Source organism: Hippopotamus amphibius, chromosome 14, assembly GCF_030028045.1.
Source record: "Hippopotamus amphibius kiboko isolate mHipAmp2 chromosome 14, mHipAmp2.hap2, whole genome shotgun sequence".
NCBI lineage: Eukaryota > Metazoa > Chordata > Mammalia > Artiodactyla > Hippopotamidae > Hippopotamus > Hippopotamus amphibius.
Window position 1 is genome coordinate 34,308,382 of NC_080199.1, and position 23,835 is coordinate 34,332,216.

Sequence of the window (23,835 nt, forward strand, 5' to 3'; positions counted from 1 at the left end):
TAGAGCCCTTAGGAGATCGCTCATGCCTACTGACATAGTCTTTTTGTTTTACACAGAGAAGACACACAGAAAAATTGCAGAAGTGTTGAACGCTGGGGAAAGGCCGGGTCATTTTACAGCACCTATCTTATAGGTCATCTTGTGCGGAAAGAAGAAGTAAAGAAATTACATGTGCTTTCATTTCACTGGGAGAGGGGAATCTGGAAGGGGAATTCAGTCGAGTGAATTGACTTAAATCATTAGTTCCAGAAACTGACAGTTACAGGGAGAGCAGCTTTGTGAAAGGCTTTAAAGGTGGAGCACAGGAGAGAGCGTGAAGTCCAGAGAGAACTTCTGTAGTCTGGGTGACGACCGAGGAATGCCTCTCACTGTTTTCTTCTCTGCAGATGGACTGGACAGGGGCGAGCTGCTGCCACTGTCCCCTCTCACTCCAACCATGGAGGAGGAACCGCTGGTCATATTCATGTCTGGGGACGATGGCCCGGAAAAGGTTGAAGAAAGAAATAAGTCAGAGGAACTGAGGAGCTTGTGGAGAAAAGCCATACACCAACAAATCCTGTTGCTTCGAATGGAAAAAGAAAACCAGAAACTTGAAGGTTAGCCATTCAAACAGGCGTAAATGACATGATGTGATACTGTCATTTAAAGGTGCAGTTTGTTAATGCTACCCCCCTTCCAACACGCGCACTTCATTCTCGGACTGAACTCACACTTTTACTGGAATATCTACTGATTAAAATTGTTTATTTCTATTTCATGAGGTGGTTATGACCAGCTTAAGAAATTTGCATTTTTGTTTAATAGATTTAAAACATCAGATGTCCTTTAAGTATATTTGGGTGATAGGATAATATGAATGTATATAATGTGAAGTCAATATGTTTAATGACTGAAAGTTTAATATCATTGTGTATTACTTTAAAAAATCCTTTAAATATGAAAAAGCAAATTCTCTTCTTTTCGAATGTGATTTTCAAATTTCAGGCTAATTATATTCGTAATATGAGAAATATGCCTATTTCAAATAAATTATATTGTATCTGTTTCAACTAATTACCTATTATCAAATCAAAGTCTCTGTTTTGTTATTGCTTTATAGATTTTCTATTTAAAAAATCATATTGAAATCATTAAATTTATAAATGGATAATTTATAACAGCTATTGTGCTACCTGTAGTGCTTTATCACTAAGTTTATGCATACAAAATACTTTATAATGTGTTTTCCAGACTCTAAAATAATAATGTTATTTACCCCAGTGCTGATAGAATCACACACAGGGAGATATGCAGACAGTACCAAAATCTGAAAAATATATTAGTGCCATTATCTTGGGCAGATCGCTTAACATAAAAGGGCCTTGTTTTTCACATTTATGAAATGAAAGATTTAGCTTAAGTGGGCCTTTGACCTTTAAGATTATTGGAAAATGTATAATCTAGGTTTTTCTCTGACTTGCTTTTATTATGCTGTCTTCCAAAACAGCTTTTTTTTAGTATAGGCAGATGTTCACCTTTCCATGTTCATCATCTACCTTAAGATTCCTCTTACGATACCTATTGTTCAATTAAATTTTTAATATTTATTTAGCTTGCTAGGGCACAATTTACTTATATTGCTATGTTCTTAGCAGAATGAAAAGTACATATGATTTTTAAACATCCTTAGGAAATAAATCTTTTCTTTCAAATTAAAACTGCAATTAATTGTTATTAACATAGTTTTTAAAAGTTTAATATGATAAGTGGTATGCCCACTTAAGCTTCCATAGATTTTGAAGAGTTTATGTTTTTTGTAGTTGATTACATATTGAACCAACGGATAAACAGAAAAAGAGGTTGAAAAAAGATGGTTATCACTTCCTTAAAACATTGAAAGCATGAAATTGTATTTCATTAACAGTTGGGAATATGTACAGTAGGATATATTAAATATTAATGGATAATTTTAGAATGATAGACTATTTGAACTGGAAATGCTCCATTCTTCATTTTGCAGCTGAGTTAGTGACTGGCTTGGGGTGGCTAAGGAAATTAACCTAGGGTCCAACAGTGGTGTACTGGCAGAACAAGTAGTAAAACTCCAGTTTATCACAGTTCTTGGGCTTTTTCCCAGGATGCCATAGTATTTCTCAACCATATGTGTTAATATAAGGAAATGGAATGTTTTAGTACAAATGACTGTGTGTATTCTGTGTATTATATAAGACTATATAAATGGACAGAAGAGAGCAGGTGACATTTAGAATATATGATCAGAAACCTTTGTCAGTTCTATATTTATTTCTATACTTAAGCAACAAAGACAAAAAATAGCTTAACCCGTTAAAATTTTAGCCAGTGGATAAGCATTTCTTTGTGGTTCTTTGCGCTTGCCTAGTTAACCAGGGCAGATATTAACTGCTCTTACTCAGCACTTTAACCTCAGGACCTGTGACTTGCACATAGTAGATGATTATTATTATTTTAAATTAATAATGATCTAGAGAAGGTTGGAAAGAAAAAAACCTGAAGAAATATTATGCCCTGTCCATTGTGAAAAACATCATTAGTACAGTTATATGTAGGATTATATTTAGAGTGATATTTATTATTAGATTTAAAAAATATTTGATGATTGTAGAAAAGTATAAAGCAAATATCGAGAAGCAAAGCTAGACTATGTTAGAAAGCCATCTAGTGGCATCTAGGAGGAATTTTTTAGTGCCATTTATCTTTTGATCATGTTTGGACTTTTAAGTAGAAATTTTTCCTGGCCTGCTGGAATAGCAGTCTATTATAAGATATTTTGATTCTTTTGAAATGGCTTCAAACACTAAGTAAAGAGTAATACTCATTGTGCTATTGTTTTTGTGCTGTCGAGGACTGGATGCATGACAAAGATTTGTGTTGCAGCAGGTAAGAGGGGTGAGCCCTGGAGCTTGAATGCATACAGGTTACTCTAAGAGGCTCCTGTTCAATGTGCTCCTAAATGAAAGAGAAGAAATACTCACTTGTTTTTTTCTCCCGTCTCCTCTTTTGGAATCGATTCTTCAAGATAATGACCAAGAATTGATAGTGGTTTGTTTTATAAGCATTTCTTTTAATGAACTCTGGGCTTAGGTTTTAGACCATCAAATGGGAGAGAATTCTGTTTTATTTTGAAAAATGAGAGTAGTGTTAGCGTCACTAAAATGAATTTTCCTCTTAAAGATTATTAAAAATGGACACAGGAATATATAACCCACTGTTGTTAAGGGCAGTGTTGGTAACTCTGGAAATAGTTCTAAAAGTGTATCAGGTTATCTGCGATGATGGGTGATGCCTTAGAGAGCCAGGACAGGGAGGGTGGGAGGGAGTTGCGGGAGGGAGGGGATATGGGGATATATGTGTAAATATAGCTGATTGACTTTGTTGTACCTCAAAAGCTGGTACAAAAGTGTAAAGCAATTATATTCCAATAAAGAGCTTTAAAAAAAAGTGTATCAGGTTATCATGGTCAAATATTTCTCAAATCAAGGTTAACATGAGGCATTGTTATCTCATATATGTCATATATAAAAATATTAACATTTTAATGGTGTTTAAAATGATGCAGACTCTCACTTCTGTGGTTATCTACTACATTTGTCAAAAATTGAAATTTCTAGCCTAGAAAACATGGTTTGTTTTTTATGCTTAGAAGACGTATCACTTGTAAGATACAGAGTAAAACCTCCTTAAGAAGATATTCCTATTTTTTTTACATGAAATGACTCAAAATTTAGGAACCTTTCATGTATCCTCAGGTTTTTTTTTTTTAACGTTTTCTTTTTGAGGAAATGTTAGTGGTTGATTCTTAAAAGTCATTTGGTGTAGTTTTACAAATGTAATAAAACATTGCAAGTACTGTGTTTTAAAAACATATAGGTCTTATGTAAATTCTGTCTTTCTTAGCAAGCAGAGATGAACTCCAGTCCAGAAAAGTTAAACTGGATTATGAAGAAGTTGGTGTATGTCAGAAGGAGGTCTTAATAACCTGGGATAAGAAGCTGTTAAACTGCAGAGCTAAAATCAGATGTGATATGGAAGATATTCATACTTCTCTTAAAGAAGGTATTCCCAATCATCTCAAAGTTAAAAAATCTTCAATTCAAAATTAAAACTAATATGTGAATTACTTAGATGCAATTTCTGTGACTCAGATTAAATATATTAAAATGAAAATCTCTATGACCTGTATAAAGTGGGTGTAAGAAAAAGATCCCAAAGTACCCAAATTAACCTGATCATGTATCTTGTTTTAAAAGACTCTGGTAATGTGAAACTGTTGCATAGTTAGGTTTAAATTAAAATTAATTTTGTAAGATGCTACATTTACAGACCTGATACCTGTTCCTTTTTCCTCGAAGATGTGAAAATCCCAAAGATTTTCACTGACTGCATTACTTGGGAGACAAACTAGTGTCTAATAGAATGTGTGTGAGATCTAGAACACACTCTTCTTTGGTGTGACACTTAAAGATGTTTTAGGGGTACTCATCTTCCCATTTCTTATAGAACAGAGTTTAGACTTCTTAGCACTGTGCCCAAGGCCCTCCATGGTCTCTCCTTCCTTCATCTCTCGTCTCACTTTCTGCCTCCCCCTACTGTGGTACCCAGTGCTCTGGGCACACTGGCTACTTTGGGTCCCAGTCTGGCACAGGCTGTTTCTTGCATGGATGCTCCAGCTCTCTCTACCCTCCTTCTTCCACCCTCTCCACCTTCTCCCCATTTCCCATCTCCTTTTCTTTCCATCCCATCTTCTTCTCACTCCGCCTTTGTTCCACCCGCCCGCCCTTTTCTCTGCCTCTCTCAGGGCCGCCATACGTTTTTCTTCCCGAAGTGATTGCTGCCTGTGCTCCCAGCCTGGAGAATCCTATTATCCCTCAGCGCTCAGTTCAAATACCATATCCTCAGAGTGCCCTCCGCCGCCCCGCCAGTAAATTAGTTTTGCTTTATTATTCTTTCTCATGACTCTTTCCCTTTCATTGTGCTTGTCATAATTTATAATTTTGTATCTATGTGTATATCTGCTTGTCTTCTCACCCCACCCCCACACCCCTATCACCTAAGACAGCATCTTGCACAAGTTATTTACTGAATGAATGAATGAGACTAATTTTCCTGAGAATGGATTTATTCATCTCTCAGTGATGAGGTATCCTCAGTGCCATACTCTATGCTCTGCTCTATGTTAGATGCTCAGTAAATATTGAATTAAAGTGAATTACCTTTTTGTAGAATTGTTATTGGATGGGTAACAAAACAGCCCTCTCCTGTTATCAGTGATTCATTTAATGGGCTAATGAAAGCTACCCTCTCAAAATGACTTTTTACATGGGATCATTCATTTGTTCATTCAACAAATGTATGAGTAGCAAGGTGTATTCTGGATTTCATCATACAGAGATGAAAGTATGCTAACTATTCTCAGGGAGCTCACCATCTAGGTGAGGACACTAGACAAACATACACTACAGCGCTAACTGTAATCCAATATGGTAACATTACAGTCTGAGTCATGTAGCATGTGAAAAGGCAGTTCTTACTCCTAGAGATGTTAGGAAGAGTTTCAGCAGAAGAATGGCATTCAGGCTCATCCCTAAAAGACAAGTAGAGATGCACTAGGAAATCAGCTGGAGGAGTTTGGAATTTCATAAAGGCCATAGTAGGAACTGGAAGTGTGAAAATAACCGTGAGCTTCTTATGGTTAGACGCTTAGTATGTACTTAGGTGGCAGGGAATGGGAGGTAATGGGACTAAAAACAGGTAGGTTGGAGGTATACCCTGTGAAGGGTCTTATAATTCATGTCTGTGAGCTTGAGACAATAATACGTTCAGCTTCTGCAAACTGCATTCCAAAAAGATTAGTGCCATTAAACCTTCCTCTACCCAGCTGGAGCTAAGAAACCTATTCCATATCTAGTCTTTTTGGACTGAAAACAGTGAGGTAAAATTGCCTGCACTGTACAGAATTGAATTCTGTCCCTCCCAGTGCTTTACTTCATGCCCCTTGGCATAAAAAAACACTTTGAACATACTTTGAATTGCTTGTTTTGGTTTTCAGGCACACTGGAGTTAGTGTTTCCTTATACATGAATATAGCGTTATATATGCTAGTAGCTATTTTCTTCTCAAAGGCTGAATGATGTTCTGGAGCACTGCCTTCATATTGTATTTACCTTTCTTATTATTTCATTTTTTGTGGACTGTGTAAGCATGTTATTTAATTCTCTTTTACTGAGTTACTTTTTCATGACAGATATTTAGAAATCAGAGTATGAATATTAGCATTTCTTACTAGCTTCAAACCAAGTGAAAGGTGATAATAGGCAGTAATACATTTCCGTATTTCAGAGATTGGCCTCTGAAACTACAGTTCTAAATGCATTAGGTCGTGAGAACTTGGGCAAGTTACTTAGCTGCTTTCTGCTTCAGCTGCGCCATCTGTAAGGTGTGGATAATAGTAATTACCTGCCTCATTAGGTTGTTTTCTAAGCACCTGTGAATAGTTTGGGTGCAGTTTCTGTAATTACAATGCTCAGAAGCTAGCTGTCCTCAATAAACGTTGTATTAGGTTCTCAATCAGTGGTGGCTGCTGTTCTTGTTAATACTGCCATTATTATCCTAGTTATTTGAGGGTTTTCTTTTGCAAGACACCAGCTACAGGATTAAACTTGCCGAAATATGCTTCCATCACTGCATTGTACTGCGTGATTATAGGGTGGCATGCAGGACAGGAGAGCTGCCTATTTTCGAGCATTACGTAGTTAATCAGCTGTGATTTTGCAGCTTCATTCCAGTGTTCAACAGCTTGCTTTCTTATCTCTTTGATTGCAGGTGTTCCCAAAAGCCGACGAGGAGAAATCTGGCAGTTCCTAGCTTTGCAGTATCGTCTAAGACATAGGTTGCCTAATAAACAACAACCTCCTGATACGTCCTATAAAGAGCTTTTAAAACAGCTCACGGCTCAGCAGCATGCTATTCTCGTGGATTTAGGTATGTCTGGCATATTGATTGTAACTTAGGAAAGTAAACAACAGGTCCTTTTGTTGAGTTTTTGGGGGTTTTCTATTTGTTTTTCGTTTTGATAAAAACAACCTGTTGGTCTGCAGAGTTGCTGACTTTGTCCTTTCCTAAGGGCAAGTTGGCCTTATGTCTAGTTGATACCCTAAATCCCTGAATGTAAAGTGAGGTTTTCATCCTCAGACTTGCCCTCTGCAAAGAGAGTCATCTTGTATTTGAGTCCTTGTAAAGGTCATGTTATCGGGTGCTCTGAGTTCCTGTTTTATGAACAACTGACTTTTGTTTGGGGCAGACAATTATTAGCTCAGTCAACACTGGTCTTGAAATAGGTTAGAACAGGCTTAAAGGGGCACTAGAAAATTTAACAAAGGTCTACTAAGTATTCTGGGCATATTGCTGAAAAGAAGCTTTTGAATAAGCCTTTAAAAATCAATACGGTATGTGGTTATGTTGTGGAAATCCTGACTACGTCCTTATAGGATGAAAGAAAAACAGCTGTCCTAATGTTATGTGCATTTCCGGTGGCAGCATCATAAAGTCATCCTTTTAAAAGCTACATTTCAAATAACTTACGGAAAGTAAAAACGGTGTGATTTAAAAAATCATATTGTCTCTAATTTTTCTCTAAATTAATATATTTTATTATTTTAAAATATGTAATTTACTGGGTTAAATAGTATACATTGACATTTGAATTATTTCATCTGTATCCTTAAAAGTTGATATATTTAAGGTGGCCAGATATGTTACTTGAGGCCATTTGGGAAAGCAAGGTATTACTTTATATTCAGGGTCACCTTATTGTAGGGTATATAAAAACCACAGGCCAAAACTGACCTCTGCTCCTTTTGAATGACAAACATCTTTTGCTGGGAAAAGGCCAACTCAGTTAATATTTTTTGAGCCCAATAGAATTGAAAAGGAGAATTTTACAGAGAAACTGAAAACTTCAGTTTTTGTTCCGATTCTACCGCTGAACAGCAGTTTTAGGGAAATTACTTTTCTTCGGAGTTTCAGTCCTCTCTCTTAAATGAGGACGATGCACTAGGTGGTCCCCGTGGATCCCTGCAGATCAGTGGTTCTGTGACCGGAAATTGATAATGAGGCTAGAAATTGGGGTGTCATATTTAGAGCTACTCAAGACATCCTGAAAGAGAAGGAGATGATGAAATCACATTGCAGGGAAAAAGCTGGTCAGAAAAAAATGGAGCTAGAATTAATGTCTTGGATGGACAGTCTATTTATAGTTTCCTGTAGCAAGCATTTTCAGTGAGAAAGTAAAATGATAATTTTAAAAATTGCTTATTTGACTTTGCTTGTAGCCATCTGTGTTTCCTCAGCGTGTTCTTGTTATTTTCTCATATCTTCCCCTTACTTGCTCTGCAGAATTAATCTTATCAGTTCCGGCGGTGGGGGGGGGGGATCACTTTTAAGCCTATCTGGTGGAAAACACTTAAAAATCTGGCCTTTTAATAAGTTCTAACTGACATGAGTAATCATTTGACAAGGAAGTTAACGCCCTCATCATTTTCATGGCTCAAGGAAAGTCCCGAACCACTTTGGTGGTGAAGATAGGTTTGTTTCAGTGTTTAGTACCAACTTTTTAGTACTCCAAGACTAACTTGCTTGCTGAAGTGTCTCTACGGTAATTTTGTACACAGAAGTGAATTTTCGAGGGGAATTTATTTAAAATCAGCTTGACCCTTCACTATCCTTGACCTTTTTGGAGATATTGAAAAAAAGAAAAGAGGTCTACGTGACTCACGGAGGTAGTTTAAGAAACAGAAAGCCAAGCATATTTGAAAAAAGAACTATTTCCTGAATGATAGACTGAAGGTAAAACAAAACAACCCCAGGTGGTGGGATGAATTGGGAAATTGGGGTCGACATATATATGCTAATATGTATAAAATAGATAACTAATTAAAAAAAAGTCAAAAAAAAACAAACCCAAAAAGTCCCTCCAGTGTCATAGTGCAAGAAAAGCAGAAAGGAGTCTGTTGTGGACTACTAAGATTTTAAATCATATGATACCTCCTATAGAATTCTGATTTCAGTTAGTGGGTGGTTTTTATGTGAACTTAGAATTAGCCTTGGTTTGTAGTCAGAATAAGTTTTATATCCTATTCTCCTGGGATCTCTCCTGAACACGTCTTTACTCGTGGAATCTTGTTTTCCTAAAAAGAAGTGCTGGTTAGCATCCAATGTTTGCTCTCCTATCACATCCATGGAGATGGGGTGACGGACTGGCAGGTAGGACTTGGGACTGGCTAGAGGAAGAGAGACTCTTAGTTAGAGGGGTACTGCAAGCAGCATTCAGTGGTTCGGAAAAGAGTGTTTATTTATTCCTGGAAATCACTGAATTGCAACTTCACTCTGGTGTCCAAAGCATCAGGACATCTCAAAAACATTTTTCTTCTGCAGGGAGGACATTTCCTACTCACCCGTACTTTTCAACACAGCTTGGGGCAGGGCAGCTGTCGCTCTTTAACCTCTTGAAAGCCTACTCATTGCTGGACAAAGAAGTGGGTTACTGTCAGGGGATCAGCTTTGTGGCTGGAGTCCTGCTTCTGCACATGAGTGAAGAGCAAGCCTTTGAAATGCTGAAATTCCTCATGTATGACCTGGGCTTTCGCAAGCAGTACCGACCTGACATGATGTCACTCCAGGTGGGTGTGGTAGATCTTCACAAGGAATGTGTAACGCTCTCATCAGCAATCTTAGCGGGAGCCCTCTTCTAAATTACAGTTAAGATTTAAAGAAATTTGGGCCCGTTGTGTTGGAACTTGGGTAAATGTGGAGGCATGTTTTAGTTCATGGTTTTACTGTGGGATTTGCGATTTTGCGATATACCTCTAAGTGTATGACATCCATGTGCAGAGTAACTTTTCTGTAGTTTCTGAAGTAAATAAATAAACAAGAAATAAATTGCTTAATAAATTCTAGTGTGTACTCAAGTCTCTATTTCCTAAGTGTCTGAGTTACCTGGAGAAAGTATCAGATTATCTTAACTCAACTTTTCCTCACCTTGGCAGTTGAAAAGAGTCATAGATATTTTGTTTGAAATCTGAAAATATGTTTTATTCTTTTACTTTGCATAAATGGCAGATATCTATATCATGCTTCTTCCTGAACTTTCCACGTCTCCCTTCCTTTATCTTAATGTCAGACAGGCCCTTATAGAGAGGAAAAAGTGTTCAGAGTCAGTGGTACACTTTCAGCCTGCTTTTCTTAGCGTGCTCTGAAGACACACCATTAAGATTTTTCAGTTAAGTAGGGTGTTCACTGCCATTGCTGTGTTCAGCCTGTTTCAGACTTCCTGTTTATACATTTCTCCTCTCTAGTTTAAACTTCACTTTCCTTAACATACTGTTTTCTAACAAAAAGTTAAAATTTTCCCTGTCGATGTATCTTAAACAACCACTTGCAATTTACAGCTTTTAGTCATGAAAAGATAAAGGAAGGCTTTAAAGAGAAAAATGTCAGGGTTCTCCTTCCATGAAATGAGGTAGGCATGATGCCCACTTAGTCGTAATATTGTGCTTTAGATAAGAACTAAAATATTTAAAAAATTCTTTTGAATATACATTTTCCTGGTTCCCAGTGATCAGTTTTTACATTTAGTATTTCAGTCTTATTGATCCATGGGCAAAAAAGGACTTTGTTTTCATTTTTTTGGATATTATAGTACGTGGTATTTTCTTGAAAGGATGAGGGAGAGGGAGTGCTCCATTTTTCATTATTTCTTCAAGGTGAAATTTTTGGCAGGGAGGTAGGGCCTTGCTCTTAATGTTGAGTTTTAACTGTGAGTTCACATGAAGGGTGTTCACCAGGATACAGAAATCAAATACAGTGATTCCTAATTGATAACTACTCATAGGTCTATAAACGTTCCACAAGTGAAACAGTAATGACTATGGAAGGTTTTATTTTTTACTTTATTTCTAAAGAGTTTACTGTATCATATTAGATAGGAAGCATTGGTGCTCTTGTAAGAAATTCAGTAGCTCTGATTTTCGGAAATAACTGTTTGGGAGCTATCTTTAAAATTTCAAAGAAAGAAGAGTATCTGTTAGTAGCATGTGGTCTTTGTAAATAAAAGGGTAGATACTGCTATTGCTTTAAAGATGCAACCATTTTTCAATTTAAAAATTCCTCATCCATTTGACATTATAAAAACTCATATAAATGGGATTTATACATTGATATAACATGACTCACCATTACCAAGATATATTTTTTGTCTGTAATTATGAAAATGAAGATGTTTAAAAATCTTGGGGGGCAGTGTTCTCATAGGCCACGAGATTGGGGACCTTATTCTGGGAGAGGAGAACCTTTTGATCTACAAAGTGAGATGCAACACTTGTCTGCTTTCTAGAACAGAAAGTGTTTTTTATCCGATCAATATGATGTTCAAAAGTGGAAGCAGCGGTGGGCTTGAGATCACGTCATAGGATTTCTGATTACCTGCGTGGTGTGAGCTTGGGCACTGCAGGCACTTACCTTATCTGTAAAATGAGGGGGTTGGGGTCTCTTTTAACTACGGCCCATCATGTTTTGTGTCTGCTGTTTTCTGTGTTAAGTGTAAAAAAGCATTGTATCTTTTTATCTGAAGTCTTTGGTCTCTATTTTTCCATCTTCTCTCCGCTATCCTCTGCATCTCCTTTCCTCCAGTTCTCTCTCTGCCATTGGAAGATTTTCATATTATCTATAAGGTAGAAGTGAAGAATGATTTATTCCTAGCAAATGGCATGTTATTATGAAAGTTTCCTTTGAAGGAAGTCCGAATTATGTTTTATTTGTCAAAAGAAATTTAATGTAAATATACCTTGATGGAAGAAATGTTCTTAACTTCTTGTTTGGAATGTAGGAAAAAAGTCAGGTTCTATTAAAAAAAAGTATTGCTTCTGTGTTAAGATCATAGCTGAACAAGAACAGAATCTTTTGAGGATAGGCTTTCTTTTTATTCTGCTGATGAGACTTGTTTGATTTTTGTGGTACCAAAAATACCAGTTCTTCTATTGATAGAGCCCAGTATGTCTAGTTTCTACATAGTAAATAGTCTAAGGGAAATATATGATTTTTTTCAACATGATTTAATGAGATTATAATCTCATTTTTTTAAACCTCTTTGACAGCTGTTAAGCTTCTTATTTTATAGTTATGACTTCCTATGGCTCTTTAATTCTTTCTTTTTACAGCTTGTGTGGAATCAGTTTCACAGATATGCGTTATAGAGATCAAACATTTGCTATATTTATGTATAGTTCTTTGATTTTTAGTTTTGTGCTCTGAGAAACAGTTGTTGAATTCACAATATAATTGGTTATTTTAAGGCATTTTTATAGAGCTATTTAAGGATGATATTTTGATGATACCTTCTAGAGGAAGAAGTATTGCTAGATTTAGGAAAATATTGGATATATTTCACACCAAAAAGTTAAGCTGATATAACTGATCAAGGACCCACTACTCAATCTGTTACTGTGTAGATAGAAATTTAAATTAAAGCACAAATCACAGGTTTGTTTATTATTTGTTACTGCTTTACTTTTAGCTACCCCAGAAGTGAGAGTTTAAAAGTTACTATAAGCTGTCATGCTGTATAGCACAGGGAACTCCACTTCACTGTAGAGTAGAAACTAACACAACATTGTAAAACAACTATACCTCAGAAAAAACAAGTTACTATAAGCTATCTTTATAATATATATTTTTTGAAATACGTGTAATCAACTCTAGCCAAATGAAGTAATTTCTTTCAATACTAGAAACATTCAGACTGCACTTCTTGCTTTAATCTCCTTTGTCAAGAAAAATATGCTGCTGGAATACCTTGGATATTAGAAATCACAAATCAAGCTTCTGCTCCATAACCTTCTAAGCCTAACAATATCCTAGCAGCACAGATTGCCTGGCAGGTTCCATCATAAATCCGATGCTGGGCCCTCAAAGAGAGACAGGCTTTTGCTTCTGAACCAAATGTGGTAGATTCTTTAGAATGGAAGCTTTTCTGGAATTGGCCTGAAATTAGAATGGACCTTCCATGAGAGTCCTGAGCCAGGACAGTTCTGATTAAATTCCAAAAGCAATACCTTCCTATACGCGGAACAATGACCATTTCAGAGATACCAAAACACACCTGATAGAGAAAGTGTTCCACAGTCGTAGATGGACTTACAGTGACTTGCTTTATGACCTCAGTTAAATGAACTTGGATTTGTCAACTTTAACATAATAATAAAATAAAACAATGCTACTTTTATTTCTCAAATATATGTGAATTAGTTATTAAATATTAGAGTAATAAAATTAAAGTTAGTGTATTTTATGTACACTCAGGTAAATGCATAGTGTTTTATTTTTCTTCTCCAAATTAACTTTAGATTCAAGTTTATCGAATATACGTGAATTAGTTATTAAATATTAGAGTAATATAATCAAAGTTGTATTTTATGTACACTCAGATAAATGCATAATATTTTTATTTTTCTTCTCCGAATTCACTTTAGATTCAGATGTACCAGCTGTCCAGGCTCCTTCATGACTATCACAGAGATCTCTACAATCATCTTGAAGAAAATGAAATCAGCCCCAGTCTTTATGCTGCCCCCTGGTTCCTCACATTGTTTGCCTCTCAATTTCCATTAGGATTTGTAGCCAGAGTTTTTGGTAAGAGATGCTGATGGTCAAATGAAACAGTATTATTTATTCCAAAGGATGTACTTCTAGACATAAGGTGCTCCAGTTGTTTTATCAGGCATTACACAGAATCGTAAATTGCTAGTGGAATTTAATAAACATGCCTGGCTCTATTCTGAGAGTAATTTGAAACCATATTGGTCTTAAAGTTGAAATTCAAAAGGAAAGAAGAAGAATTGAGCTCCTGTATTTGAGTAAGGTGTAATGGAGTTCTTATTTTCATTTATACCTAAAAAAAAATCACAGTATAATGAACTTCCTCTGTATAATTTTTCAGATTTTTATACACCTTTCCTACCTCTGTTTTTTTTTTTTTTCCTTCCTCACTGTCCTCTTCCACCTAGATTCAAAACACAGAGAAACATGTTCTCTGACTGAGTTAACAGAAGTACCTCTTTCAGTGTTGTTTCCAGTGGCATTTCTTAGTGTGACTTTTTGTTAACAGGTAACTGAAATTCCCATTTATTGCTTAAAGGGAGCTTCCTCTCATCCAGTGCAGGGGTGGTGCCCATCTCTAAGGCTGGGTGCACAGGCGGTGGGGCCCCAGGCAAGTTGTTGAGTGGCTGCCCTACTCAACAGTGTAATAAAAAAAGACTGTGACGTAAAGGAGTTTATGCTCCCTTATGGGGCCTTTAAATCTATTCACATATCTTTAGTTAGGTTTGTCTTGATCTGTTATTTACAAAGCAAACATTTTTTAAAACACAACTCTTTACCAGAGGTTTGTTCTAATGTTGAGACCTCAGTGACCTCAGAAAGGGCTCCCAGTTTTTATGTTCCGTTCGTCTATCTGGTATCCATAGAGAAAGTAATCGATATTTATAACTGTACTTTTGCTAAATTGGAGCTTTTTTTTAAATCAAATTGTAAGTATTGGCCCAACTGTAAGTCATTATCAGGATTAGAAAAAAAGAATGAACTAGAATAGAATACAGAGAAAATATCAGTTGTAGGGAAAAATGTTGTTTGGAGAAACTTCAGATTTGAAGATATATATGTAATATGTGTATATACACCAGATTGCAGTGTACAATGTCTTTCTCACTGGAGGCTGTGGTTTTAAAAGTTAAACACTGCATTATCACTAATACAATTCATAGAGAAAGTGCAGCAAAAGAGTAAAACCAAGATGCACAGGATGTTTACCAAATTTCTGTTTTTTATTGAATACACATGATTGCTTTTCTCCAGGGAAGTTTTCTTTGGGGCTTGGGTTCCTATTTATGGGTCTTCTATAAATCCTTTCATTTATATATTTTCTTCTCAGAAAATAGCTTATCAAATCAAAATGATACTTAGGGTATCTCTTTTTGACTTACCCTTGGAAGCTTGATATCAGAATTCAGGAAACAAGTCTCCCTTGTCGACTATTTTTTGCTAAGAGAATATGAGTGATGCTGTCAGCTCTACAATAGCTGTTCGATTCTTTTCTTAGAATTTCATGAAGAATAGAGACTGCCAGGGAAGGGAAAGATGCGTGAGCAAGAAGGATGACCATGTTTGAAGCAATTGTTTCATGGTTCCCTCATTTTTAACGAACCTGTTGTTTATTGTTGATTGCAGAATCGCATGGGGGGAGAGGAACACTCATACAAAAGTATTTAGTACTTTCCAAAACTATTCATGTTTGTATTTGTTAGGAAGAAAAGTTCTGAGTTAGGGTAGCTTTTCTTTCTCTCTTCTGGTTTAGGTTATACACTGGTTTTGATTTTTCTTTTAAAGTTTTTTTTTTTTTTAATTTCCTGCTCTAGTACAGGTTTGAGTACATATTAACTGGTTCATTTAGTTTTTTATTATGGTAATGAGAGTTTAAATAGTCCTATTGGTCATGTTGATTTGTTTTTGTATTCCTCTTGTGGAGAAAAATCTAAATATCAGTTGAATGAGTGTTTTTGAGGTATACCTAGTCTCCATGAAATTTTCCACTAAAAATTATAAATGCATGGACAAACAGATATGTAATTTATCTTTTCTTTTCACCCTGGCCTTATCTGAGTTTCCTAAATAAGTAAGGATATTTAAACAACTGTTTATTTGTTCTAGTCATATTGTTATTTGTTTCAAATCTAGGTGATTTTGACCAGTTTTATTTTGCAAAATATTCTGTGGTTTTGTTGCTGTAATTAAAACAACAGGCCCCCACACACAGAAGAAAACACACATACAAAAAAACCCATTAACGCACAGAGGTCACTTTTTACAATAGTAGATACATGATGTTGATCATGAAAATTCTCTCTTTTTTTTCAGATATTATTTTTCTTCAGGGAACTGAAGTTATATTTAAGGTTGCTCTCAGCCTGCTGAGCAACCAAGAAGCGCTCATAATGGAATGTGAAAGCTTTGAAAATATTGTTGAATTCCTTAAAAGTACGCTACCTGATATGAATTCATCTGAAATGGAAAAAATTATCACGCAGGTATGAGTTAAGTGATAATAATAAGATAAAAGATTATACAGCAGTTTACTGATTATATATTAAATGTTTTTAGTATAAAGATGTAGTTTTGCTTGCTAGATTTTTTTTTTATTTGATCAGGTATATTTTACCTAGAAATGAGACTGTTGTGTAGTTTTTCCCTTGTGACATTGTCTGTGAGGCTGTGCCCAGGCAAGGTGGTTCAATGCTATGTCATGAGCTTTTCAGAAATCTTCCAATTTAGACCAATGGTAAGACTGAAGGTGGAACTGATAGAGTTAGGAATACCTAATAAATAAGTAAGCTGAGACTCACTCACCTTTGTAATATTGTTAATTCTGTTTTAAAATATATAAAGAGTACAAGTGACAAGAGCATAGACTTTGGAATTAGATGGTCTTGAGTTTACATCAGCTTCTAGCTCTATTATTAGTTGCTTGGTTTGCACATATCACCCTCATCTTCTGAACCCTAGTATTCTCACCTCGAACATGGGACAGTTCTGATCCAAGAGGTTTTGTGAGGCTTAAATGAGACTTGCTGTATCAGTCAAGGTTCCTTGCAGGAAACAGAGTCTCCCTCCAATGATTCAAAGAAGGTACCATTTGTAAATGGTGTGGGCAGGATTAAGGGAACCGGACACAGATGTCTAGGTACCCAGGACCTAGTAACAGAGGGAAACCATTCCTACCCATGGTGCTGCATCAGGAGAAGGACGTAATAGTGTTAGCAGGCCCAGTGAGTGCCAGAACTCTGGAGGCAGGGTCTCTGGAGGTTGCTGTGCTCTTGGTAGACCAGACAGGGAAGGAGCAGGGAAGAAGTACCCGAACTCTTTCTCCCGCCCCTTTTGATCTCCTGATGCCCTTTTGCATTGGCCACATCCAAGCAGAACCCAGCAGGAAGGAAGGTGTGTGGAGTGCAGGTCACAGGGGTCTGCCTCCAAGGGCACAGAGAATGGATGAGGGCAGAGAATGGATCTGGGAAGCCAATGGAGGGTAATCAGCACACCGTATACCTAGTCCCTGGCTCTTCACAGGGACCAGGTAAGTGGTAATTATATATTGTTCAGAGGACATGAATACACTTAAGACCAGATTTGTAGGTAAAGCAGTCATGCCTTATGAGTATTGATAAAATTTACCTCTTTCCTAGAGGCCCTTGGGGTAGCAGATAAAAGAGTTTGGAGGGAGAGAAAGGGAGTTTGAGATCTTGGGCTGGTGTTCAGCTATCTATTTGCTGTGTGATTTTGGGCAGGTTACAACCTATCTGACTCTCAACTTCCTCCCCTACAGAATGGGAATAACATATTGTTTTTAGTAGCAAATGCAGCCAATTTAGGTGAAGAATTTTGTATATTATAATTCACTCTACAAGAAGAACTGTTATTATATTATTACACATAAAATTTTCTTTCTACTATGTGGAATTGAAATCACCAGTAGATTATTCTGTAAATATCTATGAACAGTTTTTATTTGTTAAAATGCTTTGGAAACTGAAAAATATAACTTTTATTTACATGTTCACTTACTTATTAATTCTTCAGTAGTATTATTTTGGACTGGCAAGCAGTCAGAGATTGTGCTTTTAGAGAGAGATGATACCTGATTTGAAATTAGGTTACCTCTCTTCTAAAATTAATGAGGGAATTGTCTAGCTTTAGAGATTATTACTAGGATTAATGGATAGAATTTATAGGCCGGTAGATTTGGGCTTGATACTGGAGATAATTTTCTAGCCAATAGAGTTGAATAACTATGCAATGAACTGTTGATATTAAAGGAGACTTTGATGAGGTTTATTTATGGTCTCTGTAAAAAACACAAAGGATGCAGAACAGCACAAAGAAGAAAGTAAAAGTAACTACACATCTCAACACCTTGAGATTTAAAGCCTCTTAAATATCCTTTTACAATTTTTCTTTAATTATATACACAAACAAACATGTATACAGTTTTACTTAAGTGAAATCGTACTATACATGCTGTGGTATAACCTGATGTTTTAATAAAATATGTGTAGAGTATTGGACATTTTTCCATGCCTCATTTTTAATGGTTGTGTAGCAGTCCACTGGGTTCATACCCACTGCATAGGGAAAAAAATGATGCCTGTTTGAGCAGAAAAACCAGCTTGTCTTGAAATATCATTTAAATTCTAAGAGTTGAGTATCTCTAATAGCAGTAGGGTAAGTAAGCAAGTGAGATTTTTTGTGGTTTCTTTTCTCCCTGCAGCGTTAGTGTAGATACCAGTGCTTACATGGCAGCTGCTGCCTCCCTTTCTCTCTCAAGTTTAGACTAAGGAGGAGTTACCTGTCCTCTGACTTCTAAGCAAACTGTCTTCCTACTGGGTGGCCATATGGGAGAGCAGAGGCACAGCTCTGCACAGTGCCCAGGGTTTTTGAAGATTTTGAATTTTGAAGATTCTCTCAATGGTAGGATATGATAGTGACTTCTAAGAGGCTCACCTGGATTAGCAAGTGGATGAAAATATTTAGTATAAGACCTTTCTGCCCCACTGACAAACAACTAGAAGGGCTTTTGGTCTCATTATTAAAGAAATACCCTATGCAATTGTGCTTATGAACTAGCAAAGATGATCTCTAACTCAGGTAAGAGTTACTCAGTAACTAAGACCATTCCTAGATTACGTATATTTTGGTTGCAAAATATCTTTGAACATGAACTTTTTCGAAAGTTGTAGCCTCATCATGAGAATGTCTCAGTTGTACAGAAATCATCTTTTGTCCTCATTTGACAGTCACACTTGTTATTCTTCCTTTCGGTATGTCGTACTATTCCTCAGTAAGTATTGGGAAATCTACATGAAGTACCGTAGATATGAGACTGTATCTTAGTGTACATCCCGAAGGTCGGACTAACCCGTGGTGTTTTCACGGCAGGTTTTTGAGATGGATATTTCCAAACAGTTACATGCCTATGAGGTGGAATATCACGTGCTGCAGGATGAGCTCCAGGAATCTTCCTATGCCTGCGAGGAGAGTGAACCCATGGAGAAGCTGGAGAGGGCCAACAACCAACTGAAAAGACAAAACATGGACCTCTTAGAAAAATTACAGGTAAAGAGATACTTTTAGCAAAAAAGCACGTGGATGCCTCCTTGCCCGCAGTGAACCATACTGGGAAGGATAGAGCTGTGGCGTGGACTGAACCATTGCTGACTGCGGGCCTCTGTGTGTCAGACTGTGTCCAGGTGCTCTGGGGGCTGCAGATGCACAGAGCAATTTAAATATCAGTGGGGAGGGAAAATTCTACTCTCACAAAATTGTTAAATGGCAGTTGAAAGCAGAATCTGGTTCCGCACGTATTGAGTGTTGCACATGTTTGGTTTCAGTTCAAGGGAGGAGGGGTTGGCTGTAGGAAACTGGGAAAGCTCTGGGGGACTTGGGGCTTGAGCTGGACCGCGGAGGGTTGGTGGGAGAAATGAGTGAGGAGTGGGGATGTTTAAATACGGGGATGAGGCAGAGCGATAGAGCAAGCTGCACATCAGTTTAAGATTTACGTTCGGGAGAAGTGGGATAAACAGGATGAAGGCAGAATTGTAGATAACTTTCAGGGTCAAGTAGAAGAACATGGCTTTAATCATGTTGAGAAGGAAATGTCTCAAAATTTTTGAACAATATTTTATAAGAATCCATCTGGAAACCTTGATGAGGACAGATGAGAATGGGGAGAGAAGGTAGGGGGACCAGCTAGCAATTATTTGTAGAAATCCGATCGAGGATGATGAAAACTGTCTAGAGTAAAACTCACAGAAATGGAGAGAAAAGGAGACATTTTTGAATAAAAACAGGTACCACATAGTCCCTGCCATCAACAGTTACTTTGGAATATAAAATATTATCTATTCATTTATCAGTGCACCCTTACCAATGGGATAAGTGATTTAGTATAAACTAATATTGCGCATCTGTAACCTGTATGAAGTGTGCTGTGTATGCAGACCCCGAAGGGTAGGGCTTCAGTGTGACCAGAGGAGGGGGAGGTGAGGAGGTGAAGCTGGGAGCTGGGGGATGGGGGGAGACGGGTTCTGAGTTAGAGCTTAAGTGCCCAAGGGCTCAATGGTTTCTGCTTACCCACTGCTTCCCCAGCACTACACATGTCCCCAAACTAGAGAAGACTAAAACTCCTTTGTTTTGTGGTGAGTCCTCTGACAAGGATGCTAGCAGAGAAACAGCTTAGAAATGAGGGGTCTCTAGAGTAATTGCTCCCCAAGAAGGAACACTGTCTTCCTTCACTTCATCTACGTTAGCTCTGGCCCATGGAAAATTTTGTCTTTTTCTATCCAAAAAAAGAGGCAACAACGTTGTGTTATTCCATTGCTAAAGATCATTAAAAAAAAAAAAAAAGGAGCCAACAGTGTCTATTTTCAGGAAAAAAAAGTTGGGCGATTGTCCCTTAATCCTAGGATGTTTCGGTGGTGATTAATTGGTCATTTCCTTATTAGGGAAAGTGGGCTTGCACCTGCTTTATATTATAATGATTTTTAGTAATGGTTACAAACTTTTTTATTCACAGTTCAATGTTCTCATCACCTCTGGGTTCCCAAGTAATGTGGGCACACCTGACACCCGTAAAAACTGATAGGATCCCATGTATGTGTTGAGAAAACCCTGCATTTCCGCCCAGAAGGCAAAAAGACTCTTTTAGCATCTCAGGGCAGTGTCAGGAATCTCCTGTTTCTCCCTGTCAGCTCCCAGTCACTCTAGGAGAAGACGTGTGTGTGGAGTGAAGACCCTCACCCCTATGGGATGTTGATTTAATATTGTATTTGTGGTGTATTCCACAAAATGCGATGTATTTTGTTAGTATCCTAGTTATATTTTCGAAACCTAAAAAAAAAATCTCCATTTCATGGACGGGTTCAGAGTATTTGCTTCGTGTACTGTTTTATTAAGTAGTATGATATGACTAGTTATTATACGTAAGGTCTGGCTGCTGCCATGATGAGGAACCACAACCTTCAAATTTTTGATTTGGAGGATTTTGTTTTTTGCCCCAAACAGGTAGCTCATGCTAAAATCCAGACCTTGGAATCCAACCTGGAAAATCTTTTAACCAGAGAGACCAAGATGAAGTCTTTGATCCGGACCCTGGAACAAGAGAAAACGGCTTATCAAAAGGCAGTGGAGCACATCCGGAAGCTGCTGCCCGCAGATGCTCTGGCCAATTGCGAACCACTGCTGAGAGACTTACCCTGCAACCCCAACAGCAAAGCCAAGGCAGGAAACAAGCCATAATTGAAGACATGCCACCCCAGCAGGAAGTGCTCTGAGGATGCTACAGACGGGAGGAGTCTCCATGCTGCTGGCCCAGCGCTGGACACCGGAGCTGACCGAACCACTGAATTGGTTCCGAGCCCAAGTCAGAGCAGGCGGCCCTCACTCTCCTTAGAGCATGCCAATTCTAAGCCATTGTACATACGCGGACTGTTTTTTGCTGTCCTTGTTGACTATGTACATATATATAAAATGGACATAAAGAGTTCATGCTTTCAAGATAAAAGGAGTAGATGTATATTTAGAGCAATTTTTTTTTTTTTAAAAGCAAAACTTCATGAAATCCACACCAAAGGGAAGTTAAAGTAAAATTCCCCTTGGACGTGTGAAATCATTTGTCTTTGTAGTGAAACAAAGCTAGGACATCTTTGTATATTGAAATATACTTGAAAAAAATGAATGTATTTTTTTCTCCAAAGAACAGCATGTTTCACTCTGTGGTGGAGAGGTAGAAACCTTTGTGTAGCTTTATGTGCATCTGTCTTAAAATCTACTGACATTTTATATATATAGATATGAGGAAAATGACTGATTGCCAGTCAAGCTCCTTATGGGTTTTTCAGGAAAGTAGGGGCCTTTCCCTGCTGCCCGCTTTGTGCCAACAAGCATTTTGCACCTACGGGCATTTTGAGTCTGGTCAGGCATTACTTTCGGTGTGTGTGAGGAGAAAGCAAGACTGGCTGAGCCTGCCCACCCAGCTCAAAGTGAAAGAGAACGCTACTGATTTTCTAGTAAATTAGACCAGCATTGTTACTTAAACTAAAAATATCCGTCCTTAAAAACTGAATTTAGGACCTCAAATGTCTAGATCTCCTTTCTACCTTTTTATTTAAATTACTCCTACAGTTGTGAATGAGCTCGCCTTTACCTGGTGCCACTGTTGGTGACAAGGATTTGCCATTTCCCACTAAAAGGTAGGAGCTCCGACTTTAGTCCTCTCTACCTTAAATGGAGGATAAGGAAATGAAATTGTGCTTGGTTTTCTAAAGATGATGTACTGTGTTGAGATACATTTTTTTTTTTTTTGCCAGTTGACAGGTCTGATAGGCTCCTAATCATCTTCCCCTTCCATGTGACAACTTATGAGAACTGTGGAATGTTTTAAGTAAACTGTTGAAATCCATGGAAAGGGAAGGAGAAAGCCCTTCTGAAACCTGCAATTCTGCATTTGGACTCCTGACTTTCTCAGTCTACAGATAGATTATCAGAGGACAATCATGCATTGCTGGGGGAATGGAAGGAAAGTGATTTTTAAGTTACACATGGAATTTCTCCATTTCCGAGATGATTCTATGATAGTGCCTTGGAAAGTTGATACAGCATTTTGCCTTTCCAAACAATATTTTTCATCACTACTTTTTGCAGTACTCATATTATCACTGGTGGATTATGTGGGGATAATTTTATTCAAAGGAGGTTTGTTATACACAAGCTACAATGTATTATAGAGTAGAAGAATAGAGCTCTAAAGGTTTCAGAAAACCTTGATGAGCAGAAGGTGAGCTTCTGAAACCACATTACTTAGTGTAATGTAGTGCCTCTTCTTACAAATCAGCATGCCCTCTAATCCAGGCAGTTTCTCAGAAGAAAATGAAGTCTTGCTAGTAAAGTTAATGTAATTTCTAGGTTCTAGAAAATGCTGACCCAATCAGTTACAGCCACCAACTGTTTTGTTGCTTGGATTTCCCTCAAATTTCTCTATTTGTAGGAGAGGTATTTTCCTATGAGGAATATGACATACCATGTGGTTACTGTCTGGTGATGAAAATTACCTTGTGTGTGTCATACACAGGTGGTAGCCAGGGAATCTTCAAGTTGGGAAAAGAAACTTTTCCTTTCAGTTGTTCAATCTAAAGTAGATTTTATTCTGGATGTTCAAAGTCAATGTTATGAGTTGTATTATGGTGTTCAGAGCTTAAGTTGGCTTGGATACAGTATTTCTTTTAAAAATGAATTTTTCTTTTGTGATCTTTTAAATGTTCCACCGATTACGCTTTATGCATTGTTACATCTTCATCCGATTAATGTAATGTCTAGTTCATTTCCAATAAATACATTGCTGCAGTTTCCTTGGCTTATTGGTTTTACTCTTGTTTATAGTAAAAGAGAAGAAGGTCTTGGTTAAAGTCCTTTATAAAATCTGCATGGGTTGGACTGTGGCTGCTTAAAATTTGCACACTAATAATTCTTTGAATCAGTGGCAACAAAAATAATTTTTAGAAACATTTATGAAAGTACATTGTCAGTTATTCGATACTGATTTTCAGCTTCTTTCTCAGTGGAGCCTTTTGCTGATAAATATAAAAAGACAACCACACTGACATATTTGCATCCTATCCCTTTTGGTTTTTATGGCCGCTCAGAGACAGCAAGAGAGAGAAAGAG

At 37.3% G+C, this 23,835-nt stretch overlaps 1 protein-coding gene across 2 annotated transcripts in view; it reads left to right on the forward strand.

Moving 5' to 3' along the window:
* Nucleotides 1-23,517, forward strand: part of TBC1D4 (TBC1 domain family member 4) — a 171,449-nt gene extending 147,932 nt beyond the window's left edge. For both annotated transcript variants that reach the window (XM_057707441.1, XM_057707442.1), the window contains 8 exons: nucleotides 387-596; nucleotides 3,916-4,074; nucleotides 6,841-6,999; nucleotides 9,451-9,695; nucleotides 13,542-13,701; nucleotides 15,982-16,151; nucleotides 19,054-19,230; nucleotides 21,178-23,517. In XM_057707441.1, the coding sequence (XP_057563424.1) occupies nucleotides 387-596; nucleotides 3,916-4,074; nucleotides 6,841-6,999; nucleotides 9,451-9,695; nucleotides 13,542-13,701; nucleotides 15,982-16,151; nucleotides 19,054-19,230; nucleotides 21,178-21,411 (1,514 nt within the window). In that variant the 3' untranslated portion in view covers nucleotides 21,412-23,517. The remainder of the gene's footprint in view (nucleotides 1-386; nucleotides 597-3,915; nucleotides 4,075-6,840; nucleotides 7,000-9,450; nucleotides 9,696-13,541; nucleotides 13,702-15,981; nucleotides 16,152-19,053; nucleotides 19,231-21,177) is intronic.
* Nucleotides 23,518-23,835: the final 318 nt, after the last annotated feature.